The sequence below is a fragment of the Candoia aspera genome, chromosome 2, assembly GCF_035149785.1.
Source record: "Candoia aspera isolate rCanAsp1 chromosome 2, rCanAsp1.hap2, whole genome shotgun sequence".
NCBI classification, from domain to species: Eukaryota; Metazoa; Chordata; class Lepidosauria; order Squamata; family Boidae; genus Candoia; species Candoia aspera.
In genome coordinates this window covers 51,694,776-51,706,876 of record NC_086154.1, presented here as the reverse complement: position 1 = coordinate 51,706,876, position 12,101 = coordinate 51,694,776, and the positions used below count along the sequence as shown (strand labels likewise).

The 12,101-nt window shown below is 38.3% G+C and overlaps 1 protein-coding gene across 1 annotated transcript in view; it reads right to left on the bottom strand.

The window, feature by feature from the left end:
- Positions 1–12,101, bottom strand: part of WNT7A (Wnt family member 7A) — a 44,031-nt gene that overhangs the window by 18,598 nt on the left and 13,332 nt on the right. Inside the window, exon 3 of the mRNA XM_063296434.1 lies at positions 522–793. Within this exon, the coding sequence (XP_063152504.1) occupies positions 522–793 (272 nt within the window). The remainder of the gene's footprint in view (positions 1–521; positions 794–12,101) is intronic.

The following is a 12,101-nucleotide window of genomic DNA, read 5'->3' as shown; positions in this document are numbered from 1 at the left end:
TAAGGCAAGCAATAATGGGACAGAATGGTATCGTATTATTAATGCATTATTCATGGCTTTCTAAGCTAAATGAAGCCAGTGTCAGCCTATACACATACGATATAAAGACCGGTGGAAAGGCTTTGTAGAGTACATTGTATCCATCATATCGTTTCCCTGCATTGACTTGTTCCAAACAGAATTATTATTTAAAAAGCAAGAGCTTTGGTACAAAGTATTTTTTTTATCAATAATGAGTAGGTCACATGTGAGCCAGAAGAAGAAAAATCTGATCATGGAGCTTCATGCATGATTAATGCTAAAATATTATTTTATTACGAATATGTTTTCCTTGTTGTCACTTTCTGCCTTATTAGAAGGATGCGTCAACCTGGTGCAGATAATTGCCTGAAAGTCAGTCCCATGATATGCAAATTTGCATCCTTGTTAAATGGGAAGTGACATTACCTTAATAGCACATGCACATACATAATGCAAAATAATTTGCTTGGCCACGTGAGGAGCTTAGCAAAGGTGCCTACCTTTCGCCCGGCCTCATTGTTGTGCAAATTCATGAGAGTCCTTGCATTTTGCTTAATCTCCCTTGCATCTACAAACACTTTGGAGAATCCTATTCCATATCGGATGTCTGCAGAGCAGCCTCCCCATTTCCATCCTTCGTCTTTGTGGTACTGTCCTTGCTTTTCCTTGTCACAACCGCAGTTGCTCAGGTTCCCCTGGGTGCAGGCAGCAGTGATGGCATGAGCTACTCCAGCAGCAATGATGGCATAGGTGAACGCTGCTTCTCTACTACCTGAAATTAGGACACATGTCTCAGAAAAAGATAGAACATTTAGAAGAAGAGCAATAGCAATAACAATCGAAACATAGTGTGCAAGTCCATGCAGTGACAAGGCTGCAAGGTTATTATTAGACGTGCTGTAAATCTGCAGGTATAAGCATTTCTTGTCATTTCCAAGTACATCTCTTTTGTTGATGCTCAGCCATTCCCCAAAGAATCATGCTGTAGTAGAGGCAGCACATTTTTAGCATTTTCCAAAAATTAGTAAATGCTTAATAATGCAGGCAAGGTTGCTTTTTCCGATCGCAACCTGTAGTTCAATGGGCTTTTCAAATACTCAGCCAGAGGACTTTAGATCAGGCAAATGCTTTGCCACTGACTTAAGATTGTACACTGTGTTTTCATCATAATAGCTTCAGACTCAGCATAAGAAAAGGAGTATCATCCCACAGAAATCCAGAAGGGATGACATACACAAACTTTATGGCACTTGCTAGTTTCTTGCTGTGAATGGCACAAAGTCCTTCCAGTTCATGTGCAAACACAGTAATTGGAAAACAACATCTTCAAAGTACATGGCATGCATATCATAGTCATGGTCAAAGCACTTTTTCTGAATAGTTGTTGAACTATGCAAGCCCTAGTATCTATAATATAATGTCATAAAACAGTTTGTAGTATTGCTAACTATAATTAGCTGATGCCCTTTAATAAGGTCACTGAGGAATATGAAATACAAGAACTATGGCATAGTGCTTATAACTATGACAGAAAACAATGATTTTGGACTGTCTTAAACCACAGATGGGTTTTAGAATTTAGGGAGTTGTGATGTAGATTGAATCACAGCTCTTGCTATAAATTGAGCAACCTGTGCTAGACAGGATAGATGAGAGGGTCTGAAGTAATACGTAAACCAAAAGGAGTTTGGAGACAGAATAATCTCCATAAAATTATTCCAGCTTTTCTATTTTGTTGTCCCATTTGCTAGGAACTGCCTCCTAGAACACTGTGTGATGCCACTGCTCTAACTTCCTTCAATAACTTATTTGATTACCACCTTTTTTGCAAACTCCACGGATGGGTGACCTGTTATTCCTCAGTGTTTTTAGACCCCCAGCTACCATCAACAAAAGGCCAATTGTCAGAGATAATTGCCTGTCCTTGCCCAATTAAGATTTGGACCACTATGTATGCAGGGTAGCTCATATATATAGAAATTTTTACTTTCCAGTTGCATGGACACATAAAAGAGTCTGTGTATGTATGTGAATTTGTTCTAAACAAAGGGGTGGTTGGGGAAATTTTATTTATTTCTTTGTTTGTTTATTTATATCCTGCCTTTATTATTTTTATAAATAACTCAAGGCCAGGAACATACCTAATACTCCTTCCTCCTCCTATTTTCCCCACAACAACAACCCTGTGAGGTTAGTTGGGCTGAGAGACTGTGACTGGCCCAAAGTCACCCAGCCAGCTTTCATGCCTCAGGCAGGACTAGAACTCACAATCTCCTGGTTTCTGGCCCAGCACCTTAACCACTAGACCGAACTGGCTTTCCTTCCTTGATCACAGAGATCCAGATCTGGATCAGCCCATCATGTGCTTATCACATTGTTCAGATTTGGCACCACCCACGAGCCCAAGGCAGGAGGGAAGGTGTGGCTATTATGATTTGGGAAGTCCTATAAGCAACCAGAGGCACAAATAACCCAGTGTGAGACATAGTTTCTGAAGTTAGACTGTAGATACGAGTTGAAATGGTTGCTGTTATACCACTCTCTCTGCTGCACAATGGCATCTCTGACCAACATGTTTGATTTCATCTCCACCTGGTATTGGAGATTCATAGACTGATGGTTCTGGTTGACTTTAACTTTTCTTGTTGGAGAAGGGGTCAGAAGCAATTCAGAAATTTGTGGCCACCATGACAACCATGGGCTTGTCCCAGATCATCAGAGGCCTGAATCATGGCACTGGCCACACATTAAACCTGGGTTTTGTGTTTGACTAGATGTAATGTGATCTGAGTTTGAGGACGTTAAGATCTGCCTTGGACAGAATTGCATATGAAGGGTTCTCTCATCTCCACCAATTTAAGGAAGTTCGTCATTGAGGAGCTCCAGGAGATGAAGCAGCAAAGAAGATCCTACAGCACAACAGGTACAATAGTGAGCCCATCCAAACATGAGAAAGAGCTCAGGTTCAAATCTACACCTTGGCACTAAGACTGGTGAATATTATCATTCAGTGGCCCTTTTTAAAGAAAGCAAGACTCTTTGTGGGAAGGATAGGACAGTGGAGCAGTTACTGCGCTACTGTGAAGAGTTTGCAGTGCAACTGGACAATAACATTGTTCAGGTTCACTCACAGTTGGATATCAGCACATTCAGTACAGGTTATGCCTCATCTTATCTGGATGGAATTTGAGCCTGTTGCTCTTGAGGAATTGAACAGGATTCTTTGTGACGTTGGCTCTGCTACCTGGGGTTTGGTTCCCTGCCCTTCCTGGCAAGAGATGTTACAGGAAGCTGGATGAGGGCAGTGATGAATGCATCTTTGAGAGGGGAAGGTAGTACTTCTGGTCTTGAGGATTGGTGGTGCACCCAATCCTCAAGAAGTTTAGCTCTCTTAAAGAACTATGAGCCAATCTCCAAGTTTTTATTTCGGGGGAATATTGTAGAGAAGACAATGTCTTTGCAAATGTGGAGACTCTGAGATGAAATGAATTGTCTGGATCCTTTTCAGTCTGGTCTCAGAATGCAGCACCTCAACTGCTTGGTCTAGAGTTGCTCCTCTAATGCAGGAGCTGAACCAGTTACCCATAGGCTTCTGGGTGCAATTCAAGGTGCTTTATATTGCTACATGACTCAAGACCTGGATATCTTGGAGTCTGCCTGCTCTCAGTGGAATCTGCCCATCCAGCAAGACCTGGAAGGGAGAACTCCCTTCAGGTGCCCAGTCTAAAAGACTTACCATCAGGGGCCAAGAAAGCAGGTCTCTCCCGTAGCTGCCCTCCTTCTGAAGAACACGATTCCCTCCCACCCCCAGGATAAGGTCTGTACAAACCCTGGTGGCACTTAAGAAAGCCACTAAGGCCTGGCTTTTCCAGGAACTTTGGGTTCTGATTTGAGAGTTGGGATTCCCCACCCCCAATAAGTGATGGTTAATATTTTCTGCATGATTATTGGTGTGATACAATTCAATTACGTATTGTTGTGTTGTGTTGTGTTATATTGGGCATGTATTTGACCGGTTTACTGGATTGGAGTGTAGACTGCGAGTTTGTCTGTGACTGAAGAGGCATGTAAAAGGAAGGGAAGGAGGGAGAAAGACAGACAGACTGGCAGACAGACCGTGTTTCCTAATATTCAAGGACCCACCCATAATGAAACTAATTGTCAAAAGCTATTTGGAGAGAATGTCAATATTTGAAATTAAACCTGCTTTTAAAACCCTCATTTTGGCTATAAATGTATAGTAGGTGCCTCTTTTGCTACCTACAATAACCGCTTTTTGGATGGTTATATTTATAAGAAAAACCAGAGAACACACAAGTCAGTGCAGAACATTTGTCTCCTCAAAACTGAAGCCGACAGAGTTCGTTTGGTCTTCCGTAGGGGCTGGGAATTCTGAGTCTCTCAATCCCCACGCCTCTGGAAGGTGTCATGGTGGGGAAGGCGACCTCACATGCCTTGTTTTCAGTGGCACTGCTTTCCTGGGGCGATCTGGCCTCCAGGAGATTTTGTTACTGAAAATATTTATTTCCTTATGATTTGCCACAAATAACTGCTCGTATAACGGATTCAAGTTTAACATCAATAAAATCTCTTAAGAGAAACCATTGTGGCTGCCTAGCTGCAATACATACACACACACACACACACACATACACACAGATATACATACACACACACACACACACACACATACACACACACATACATACACACACATATACATACACACACACATACACACACACACATACACACACATATACATACACACACACATACATACACACACATACACACACACACATACTGTATATGTATATTCCTTTTTTATGCTTAGTTTTTATTGCATGTGCAGATAGAAGAATGTAGTGCTTTTAGACAACTTAAATTCCTAAGAAACGTTAAACTATCCAAGGATTATCTCTGACATAGGCATAATTTAAGTATGATTTAGATCAGACTAAGAGAACAAGCTGTATACGTATGCTTTTTTTATTGGCATATTTAATCTCAGGAGGATGTTTCACAGACTTTGCAGATGATTTAAGAGAAGGTGAACATCTTATCATTTACATGGGTTTTGATCTTAACTCATTCGTAGCATCAAAGATAAATATAACATTGTGCTATTTGTACAGTTTGGTGAAATTATTAGATAATGTAATACTCAGAAGGACACTGAAATGTATCCTTGAAAATAAAACAAGGAATTCTTACTTTTTCTTGTCTATCCATATGGTCTGGAGAAGGTCTATCTAGATAGTTGTTATCAGTAAACAGATCTTGGTGGCACTTAATAAAACTCAGGAATCCTCACACCAACATCCTGTACCTCATCCTTGAAAGGCCAGATGTGCCCAGTTTTCTTCCCTACTCAGTATTTTTCCTCTTTTCCATCTATTGTCTAAGATTATTTCCTCAATATTGTGTGTGTGTGTGTGTGTGTATGTACATATGTACAGTATATCCCTGATATAAGATATATTCCTTTTCTAACCCTTCTCGCTTCAAGTTCCCCCTGTCTCTCCAGTGTCACTACCCCTTTTCTAGATTCCTACTCCTCTGTCCCTAATTTGCCTCCCCTTCCCTTCACCCACTCGCATAGTGAGATGGGTAGCGTATAAATTTGATAAGTTAAATCAATCAATCAATCAATCAATCAATAATATATAAGTTCAGCCAGTGCTGGCCAGAAACCTTATGCATGTTCCAACCCTCTGCAACAATTGCTGTAATTCTAAGTAGTTTGTGGCATCATCACCAAATTCCCTGTAGCATTCCTATATAGATAGATTGCCAAGGGATAGGCAGAAGGTAAATCTCTTGCTAAATTCTTGAAGATTTGCAGTTGATCAGCAAAACTGCTCCCCTCCTGTCTTAATTATAAAGCTGCGAAAAAGACTTGAGAAACCAGTAATGGATGTTTGTGTGGAAGATCTGAGAGCATTGTGCAGTGTGGTACTGAAAACAAATTCCTAAGTTCAGAAAACAGTCTTCCCATCGCATAGATGCCACGAACTGTGTCTGTACGAATTAACTCAGATTTCTTCAGCATCTTTTTTTATGGCTTGCATTTTGCTATGCTGTTGGCCTGAGGAATTAAGAAGCTTGATGTAGTATGGCAAAATTCCCAGCACTTGTGCAAAACTGAATCTGTTGTTATCACTCAGTCTGTTTTAAGATACCTTGTGGTGCAAATATAACTATAGCTTGGCAATGGTGTATTTGTTCAGTCCTCAGCTAAATACATAGGACAAATTGTAGTCAACATAGATAGGTAGACAGATGGACAGACAGGTAAATAGACAAATTTCAAGGGAAAGAATAAGTTCAATCTCATTTTCCCCAAAATCTTTTTTATATTCTTACTGTCGGACTGTAGTCCCAATGGATAAGAGCTATTCTCTTAAGTATTTCATTACAATGTTTCTGCTATTTTAAAAAGTACATTTGATTCCATGGTACATACAACTACCTTAGAAGGTAGCATCATTGAATACAATAGAATTTACCTCCAAGCATATAGGCATGGGTTAAGAATCAAATCTTCTACACAGCATCTATTGACAATATGACTATTCTATTAACCTCATCTGTCCTTTCCAAACATTCTGTTTATTCTTTTCCATCTCAGGTCATGACTTCAATTGTTCTGTTGCCTCATATAGTCCAACTATAGTCCTTTGTTTTAATCCTGCCTTTATTATTTTTATAAATAACTCAAGATGGCAAACATACCTAATACTCCTTCCTCCTCCTATTTTCCCCACAACAGCAACCCTGTGAAGTGAGTTGGACTAGAACTCATGGTCTCCCGGTTTCTAGCCTGGTGCCTTAACCACTAGACCAAACTGGCTCTCTTTTTTTTAATCTGAATTTTAATTTTATCTGAAGAGTCTTATTTTTATGTCTGCAATTTAGTTAACGTTAGTATGAAAAAGAAAGCTGCTTGCTTTGGGGGTGGGCATTTCTGGTTACCTCATATCAAATGGAACATGCAGTAAGACCTTACATATGATTTGGTTTAAGAACTTTGCATTCATTAAATAACAATAATGTACTATGATGTATGTCAGCACAGAAGGGGTGGTGGTTTTGTTGTTGTTATCAGAAATCTCTTTCTGTATTACAGATGTAATACATGAATATAGCTTTACTTGCAAGGCTTTCCATTAACATGTGACCTATTTCAATGTTACCATTCACTACTTTGTAATTATGACCTATGATCTATGCCCCATTTGTTCTATGGCTGTTTCATCTAGTGTATCAATGAATGTATCTTGCTTTAAGATTCCTATCTCTCTAATTGCACAATACTAGGGCTAAGAAAAAAATTCCTTTCAGAGATTCCCTTTGAAGACAAGTCAAGTCAAAACTTCTTCATGAATGAGAAACTAAAATCTAATCACATAGCTCCCAATAGAGTTGGATAATTCAGACGCTTCGGACCATGTGTAGAAACAGTTTTTAGTAAACTGACTTGTTGAACAGATTTGAATATCCAATTCAGGACAATTTTCAACACTGATCTGAATCAACAAATCAAATCAATTTTCTAAACTGAATCAAGTTTTCCTAATCAGATGCAGAATTTGAACCATATTTTACCTGATTCTCCTAGCATATCCTTGAAGCACACATTGTAGGAGGGTCCAGATCCAATACATCTGAAGATGTCAGGCTGGTGAAGGGCATTCGGGCAAAATCAATCAATCTGCCACATCTCTGCATTCTCCCTCAGGAAGGCTATATACTGACTTTTACTATATTATATACTGTATAGCAGTTCTTTGCCAGTTCTATATGTCTCTCTCTCTGCAGAAGCTTGTTTTCTCCTTTACTTGGGACATGTCTTTGTGTTTAGACTTCCATTGTCTTAAAACTGGCTACCTTATTTGAGACTACTTTCAAGCTAACTCTCTCATCATGGAATTACAGCCATAGGATACCAAGGCCTGGCCGAAAAAGGAGAACAAATTATTCTCTAATGGAATAAGTTTTAGTGTAAAATCACACAAAAAAAGAAAGCTGCCTGCCATTGTTTGTTTGCATATCAATGCCTACCACATATAAGATAGACATGTTCTGGGATAAGTTTCCATTTAATGCTTTCACATTCATGAATCCAGCAGTAGAGTATAGTAGGATGCTGGGCAAAACCAGCTGTTGGTATCAAATTCCTTCCTTGACATATGCCATCTACTAGAACCTTTGCAGCCCTTCAGATTCAGCTAGAAAAAAGGTACTTCAGAGCACAGGAGACACAAATATAGTGTATGCCTGAAATTCTTTACCTCATTTTTTCCTGAGACCATGCAGCTGCCCTTCAAAACTGGCTCTGAAGAAAGCTACTTTTGGGGCAATTTTCTGAAGCTGCCACTCAGTTCTAGGAGGAGACTGGGCTGCTTTAAAAAGCTACTGATTGGGGCCTTGTTTTATTCTCAGAAACACCTTTTTGGAATTGACTCCGATGGGTTGCATTGATCTACTATCTACAACATTCTAAAATTCATACAACACTTACAAATGTGCAATTGACCTCATTGTTAACTAGGCTGTCTTTAAACCACTGTAGACAACCTGGTCCTCTCTAAGAGCTTTGAATGTCAACGCCCATCAGCCGTGGACAGCATGGTCAGTAGCTAAGGCTTATGGAGCCCTAGTCCAAAACATACAGAAAGTGTAAGTTGCCTACCCCTTAACTTGTTGGTGAGTTAAACAGTGTTCCCTCTCTTGAGTCTTCTTTCTTATTCTTCTGCTTAAATTTAAATTTGTTTGTGAAAACTCTCCAGTTTTAAAGGACAGAAACAAGGACATATTGGGTAAGGATCCAAAGCAATTTGCCATGCCAGAGTTATAAAAAGCTTGGTACCATATTGATTAGAAATCATACCCTTGCTTCATTAAATTTGAAAACTCTTGCGGTTTTTACTGATGACACATGAGCTATAACATCAAAGTATTTTTCCCTTAGAATGTAAAATAAGTAGAAACTAGGCTAGCTTCCTTAAAATCTGGCTTTCTAATTTTAAGCTGCTGTTGTATCCAACAGTTTAAGGTTATTTTTTTTTTAAAAAACTTGTTTTACCCTGAAATAAGAAAGATCCATCTTTGCAGAGGGAGGGAAGGAGCCAGGAAAGATGTGGGAGAAGATGGAGGAGGAAAAGAAGGAAGGAAAAATGTATGAAAGGGAGGAAGAAAGGAAAAGAAATGGCTGGATAACCATTGCTCAATTTATGGACACCAAACTCCTCTTAAAAATGCTCAAATGTGCTTGATGAATCTCAGCTCTTGGAAGAAAAAGATTCCAATGTGAGAAACTGTGCTGTAGAAAACATTGCCTATACCAATCACTTATCAAAAACAAAAACCACCACCACCCTTAAAAAGCCATATCCAGTAAACAATTGAACTCAAAATGATAAACATACCAAAGGAAATTATGTATAAGAAATTCCCACCCCAAGCTATTTTAGACATTATGAAGCATAAATCAAATAGTACTGTTTTCAGAAAAAAATATATTGTTCAAGAAACAGCTCCAAGAATAATTACAAGTCTTGCCGATGACTAGGGATGCTCCTAGCCAAAGTTTTTATCATGCCATTGCCTGCCTCCTTCTCAACATTTTATGGGGAGTCTTTCTTTGGTACCCTCCTGTGCTTTCCCACTATTCTGTCTTTTTTCTTTCCAGAAAAAAATATCCATCACAGAGAAGCAATAGCTGAAAAATGCTTTTTGATTTTTAATGCTAGCTGCTTCTTCTAGAAAACATCCCAGACATACTGGTTTGCAGTGAATCCAGGGCGATCAAAGAAAATAATTCTTTATATTACATACAATGTAAAGTGCAGAGGTTGAAATCTCTTGTCACCTGAAGTTGTGATTAAAGGTCACTAAGGGGCAAAACAGGAGACAATTATTGCTTTTAGGCTCTGCTTGTGAGTTTATCAAAGGTGGCCACTGGGGGAAATAAAGTATTCAGGGGCAAGCAGTCTGATGTCTTCCACATGGTTTGGATCTCTGGTTGGAAAATTCTCAGCCAGCAAGGACAATTGCTATAGACTGTCAGAGCTGCAGTCCAAAACATTTCAAGAGTATCAGGTTGCCTACTCACATGGGTCTTTGGACTGTTTGCATGTTTGTGAAATTTATAGTTGTAATTATGTTATGTTTCCTATTTTCACCAAATGTGTGAATTGATTGTGAGGACATAATCCATGAAAAATTATACTGAGAGAGAGTAGGTTTCACAATTGAGAAGAATTATGCATCATGCAAAATCTTCATAACAACATTTGTAACAATATTTAAGTAATCCTGAAATGCATTTTATTTTTATTTACAGATATACTGTCTGTCTCTAGGTATTTTTATTCAGAAGACTGTTCTACTGGTTAGTCTCAAATCAGCATGCATATAATTGCAGTCACAGTTACTTTAGGTTATCATATTTATTCAAAGTTGAGTGATTAATTTATTTGGAAGAATGGTAAAAAAAAGTGGAGAATGCGATGGTACATAATCAATCAAAATAATGTTCAAAAATGCTGCATTCTACTGCAAAACAACAAACATTTTACTTCTTCTGTTATTACCTTCCTTCCCTTAGAGAGTTTCACTTGTCATTAAAAAGTTTATATCTCACTTTATCTGAATGCTCTGCAAGGTGATAAAATATTTAAACATCATGTTTATGTCAAAGAAGAACAATACAATTCATACAGCAGGAGTTCCAAAGCTGTAATCTAAAGGATGCTTTCAGGAGATAGGAGAAATGGGAGAAATGCAACCAATTCCCATCTTCAGCCTTCCTGAAGATACAGATCTCATCACCAAAGAAATCCACACCAAGCTTTTTTTTAAAAATAGTAATTATGAAACTAATAGTATTGAAAGACAAGTTGAAATAATCCAACAAATCCAAGCTCCATATCCATCTTCCTTGGAATGTATATTTTGATTGTGAATCAACACAATATGGAGAAGAAGGAGGGAGGGAGAAGGAGCTAATATAGCACAGAAAGCTAAATTACTATTAAAGTTTAAAGAAGAAACTGCTCCTGCTGGGGTATTCATCATTTAACTGAACCAGAGATGAGACTAAATAAAATGTCTACAAGGGTTCACAGGATTACCTGCCAAACCTGAAGACTTTTTAAGGAAGCATAAAAAGAATACATAGTCAGATAATGTAATTTAAATCACTGGAAACATTAAATCAAGTTGATAAAGATTTCACTAACTCTAGAGGTCACAAAACCAATAGAAATATGTGGCAAGTTCATACCATATTCAGAATGTAAAGTAGAAAGCCTGATTTCTGGTGACTCATTTGAGGGAGTTTACATTTTGGTGGAATTGTAGATCTTCACCATAGACCATGTAAGTTAAAATATGCCAAAGCACAAAGACTAAATTCTTCCACTGATACCATTTTGAGTGAGAAGATTGCTGGAAAAGTGGGCAGCTCCTACAAGCATATCCTGACTTAATGCCTTGAAACCATATTTGGATAAAAACCAAAAGAGTTCCTTTGAGATGGACAGATAGTGATTTAGAGCTGTTGCAACTTTTAACTTCTTCAGGAACAAAGGACTTACTAAAATGGTTGACTTTTGGAGACTGCTACAGTAGAAAGTTTCCTGACAGTTCTGGATGATTTTTCAAACCACTAGAGCTGACAATCTTTTTGAAACTCTGGTTAATTTGCTGAATGGGAGATGACTTGAACAGGAAACATGACTAATCTCAATTTGTTTGCCTAGTGCACTTCTATTTTGTTTGCCTTGAGACTCAACTCAATAGTCCATATCCAGTTTTACTTTCTTGCTTAATCAGCTTATTGGGATAATATAGAGACTCTAGAGGATTTGAAGATGTGAGACAAGCATCCAAAATAGGAATACAGCTGACCTTTGTGGTACCATAGAGCATATGCAAAATTTTGATGATGATGATGATGATGATAGTTTAAAATCAGTTAAGAAGAAGATATAATATAGGAGGAATAGGGACAGGGACAATTACTTCATTTTTCAACAGAATTACCATTTTTGATAAATATATGTTAAACT